This window comes from Tupaia chinensis, unplaced genomic scaffold, assembly GCF_000334495.1.
Source record: "Tupaia chinensis unplaced genomic scaffold, TupChi_1.0 Scaffold000359_1, whole genome shotgun sequence".
Taxonomy (NCBI): Eukaryota; Metazoa; Chordata; class Mammalia; order Scandentia; family Tupaiidae; genus Tupaia; species Tupaia belangeri.
In genome coordinates this window covers 2977050-2980315 of record NW_006159855.1, presented here as the reverse complement: position 1 = coordinate 2980315, position 3266 = coordinate 2977050, and the positions used below count along the sequence as shown (strand labels likewise).

At 56.6% G+C, this 3266-nt stretch overlaps 1 protein-coding gene across 1 annotated transcript in view; it reads left to right on the top strand.

The window, feature by feature from the left end:
- Positions 1–1243, top strand: part of AP3B2 (adaptor related protein complex 3 subunit beta 2) — a 36269-nt gene extending 35026 nt beyond the window's left edge. Inside the window, exons 25-26 of the mRNA XM_006152868.2 lie at positions 633–771; positions 890–1243. Of these exons, the coding sequence (XP_006152930.1) occupies positions 633–771; positions 890–1040 (290 nt within the window). The 3' untranslated portion in view covers positions 1041–1243. The remainder of the gene's footprint in view (positions 1–632; positions 772–889) is intronic.
- The last annotated feature ends 2023 nt before the right edge of the window (positions 1244–3266 follow it).

Sequence of the window (3266 nt, the reverse complement as noted above, 5' to 3'; positions counted from 1 at the left end):
ACAAAAACCCCCCCAAAAAAAAAAAAAAAAAAAAGTTCTTGGGTCTAGGGACCAGCAGTTGGCGTAATGACTATGTCGCTGGACTGCCATGTAGTCATCTGTGGTTCGAGTCCTGGACCTGGTGGCTTAAACTCACGCCAGGTGTGTGTGCATGCATGCCTAGGATCCTAAGAGGAGAATGGAGGAGAAGGGATTGTGGTGTGGTCATCCCCCGGGGGGTGATTTCTCGCTTTCTGTCTCTCTCTGTCTTTCTGGCAAGTGCACGGACCCTATAGCAAAAACAAACAAACAAAAACAACTCTTAACAAAAAAAGTTCTGGGGTCCTGGCTGAGGGAACTCTTTGAGAAGTGACCAGCCACTCCCAAGGGACTAGTGGCCTACACATCTGGCAGGGGGAGGTACAGAATTGGTCCTGGTCAAGGGCATGGATAAAGCCCTGGTTGGGAGGAGTAGCGGGGCTGGCAGTGGCTCCCTGGGGGGGAACCAGACCCCAAGGCTGATGAGGCAGAGCTGACCTGCCCTCAGCACGAGCCCACCCAGCCCAGGAGAAGGGCATGGAGGAATCCAGTGAGCAGACTCAGTGCCGCCCTTGCCCTCCATGGCCTCCGCCCTCATCCTGACTCTGCTCCAGGAAAGCTGACGGGCATGAACGAGATCACAGAGAAGCTCACGCTGCCGGACACCTGTCGGAGTGACCACATCGTGGTGCAGAAAGTGACTGCCACTGCCAACCTGGGTCGCGTCCCCTGTGGGACATCTGATGAGTACAGGTACTAGGCCGCCAGTAGAGGGAAGAGCTGGGCTCTCGGGGGGCCTGTTGGCTGAGCCCCTTCAAGCACAGTCACCCTCAGCAGCTCTCCCCTCCCCCTGCCTCTCCTCTCACCCCAGGTTTGCAGGGAGGACACTGACCAGCGGGAGCCTGGTCCTGCTGACCCTGGATGCCCGGCCCACCGGACCTGCCCAGCTGACCGTCAACAGCGAGAAGATGGTGATCGGCACCATGCTGGTGAAGGACGTGATCCAGGCGCTGACGCAGTGACTCCCGCGTGCTGTGGCCCTTCTAACCTCTGGGTGTCAGTCCCTCTCTGTTTGTCTCCTCTCTCTCTCCTGCCAGCGTCCCCATGCCACAGAGCATCTAGGGTGCCCTCTCTGCCTCGGTCATGATCAGGCCCTCCCTCTCCTCTCCCCATGGCTTCCTTAGCGACCTGTGCGGTAGAGACGGCAGCTGCCCCCCTCCCCCCCCACCCCCTATTTATATAGCAGCCTCAATAAAATCTCTTCTCCCTAGATGCTGGCTCCACTTCCCTTTTACTTACTTTTGAATTTTGCTGGAAGGCTCTGGAGAGAGACAGAGACAGTGAGAGGGAAAGTGAGAAAGCACCACCCCCCATGTGGGATGGTATGCCACAATTTCCTCTTCATCTCTGCCTCCTTTCATGATTTTGGGCATGCACGCACATGTGCCTGCTGTGTTTTTCAAGCCTCTGGGGCTGGGATTCAAACTACTCAGTTGGCCATGTGAGATCCAGCCGCCGTAGCCACCATACCACGGGCTGGCCCAGGTCCTTTTTATAAGCCCTGCAGAGGCAAGTGCTTTTCAATGGCTCCAGTCTCCCTTGGCTCCCCTCGCGGGCCCTTGGGAAGGGACTCATAGCAGGGGAGTTCTCCAAGCAGAGGTGTGCAGTTCACAACATGCCGGCCACATCTGGACATGGGCCTGGAGGCCCCACCTGGCTGGGAGATGACCCACTGACCACGTTTCTCACCTCCACTGACAAGGCAGCGCAGAGATGGAGAAGGGTGCTTCTCACACTGCCTCGCTAGGATCACCTGTGGATCTGACAAACATGCAGATTCTGGTCAGAGTCGGGGGTGGAGCCTGGAACTGCACATTCCTAGCAAGGGCCCAGTGCCCACCAGCTATTCATGGACATGCTCGAGTAGTGAGGATTGTACACACCCAGGACAGGCCCGGTGGGGGCTGTGAGGGTCGGGGCCCTCACTGACACCTTTCCTGGTGACGAAAGAGTCTGAGTGAGCAGAGGTTCCCAGAAGTGAACCGTGTTCTGCTGAGAAAAGAAAAAAGAACGAAAAAGCCTACGGTCAAATGTGTTTAGGAATTCTGGACTTCAGTGACAGGAATTTTTTTTTTTTTTTTTTTTTTTGCGGGCCTTCTCAGAGCCTTTATTATGTGAATATGCACTGTGACCACCCCTCCCCTCCAGGAGGGACTAGAGCTGGTGGCCTTGTTTAAACTTGGTTTTGATCTTGGTACGCTTTGCCCGCAGAGTATCTTGATAGACTGAACCCGGTTAGAAGGAACACTGCAGTGACAGTGTGAGGTGTGGTGCCTCGGCCTCTGGTCCTCCATGGTCTATTCCCTGGCCACTCATCCCTGAACAAGCCTGTCCACAGGTAAGACAGGCTGAAGCAGGTGTGGACCTCCTCTCAGGGAAGGGGAACACCGCAGTGCCAGGCACGGCCCTGTCTCTGGCTCTGGGGACAGGATGGGCTCTGCGGCACCAGAAAGCAGCTGGAGCTGCCACCTTCCTGAGAGCCTTGGAGCCCTGAAGTTGCCATAGGATGACCATCTTGTTATTGCCTGTGCTGGGGTGGGACTGACCCACCTGCTAAGGGCCACCTGAGCAGTGGATTCACCCCTACTTTAGCCTCTGCGTCAGCACTGCCCACGGCATTGAGAAAGATGGTGGGGCGATGCTCTGAGACATTGAAGCAGGACCGGCAGAGGGTTCCTCACTAGCCCTTACTTCACATCGGAATCCCCAGAGTGGATTCTGGGGGGACCAGAGGCGTACAAGGCATGGCCCCAGCTCAGGCTCCCAGAACCTCTGGAAAGGCCACTGTGAGCTCCAACCCGAGTGAGTCTGGGGAGCTGGAACCTTGACCAAGGCGCTGTGTGGTTTCTGGGGAACCTGTTCCAGGCTTCCAAACAGCTCTTCACAAGAAAATGGCTCTTGTGTTCGTCTCAGGGGAGGGCAGGAAGCAGAAAACAAGGTGTGAGCAGAGGAGGGCGTGGCTCTGCAGAGGGCAGAGAAGTGTGGTTGGACAGGAAGAGAGGCTGCCCAGCTCCCAGCTCCAGCCCAGAGTGTCTCTTCCAAGACTCTAAGTCCAGGCCATCCGTCCCACAGCCAAGCCATGCCGGCCTCCCCGAGTGAGTCTGCAGGGACACGAGAGGTTCCGCAGAAGCAGGTGCACGTGAAGGAGCTGAGGGGCCCTGCTTCTGTTCATAGCATTTTCTTTCCCT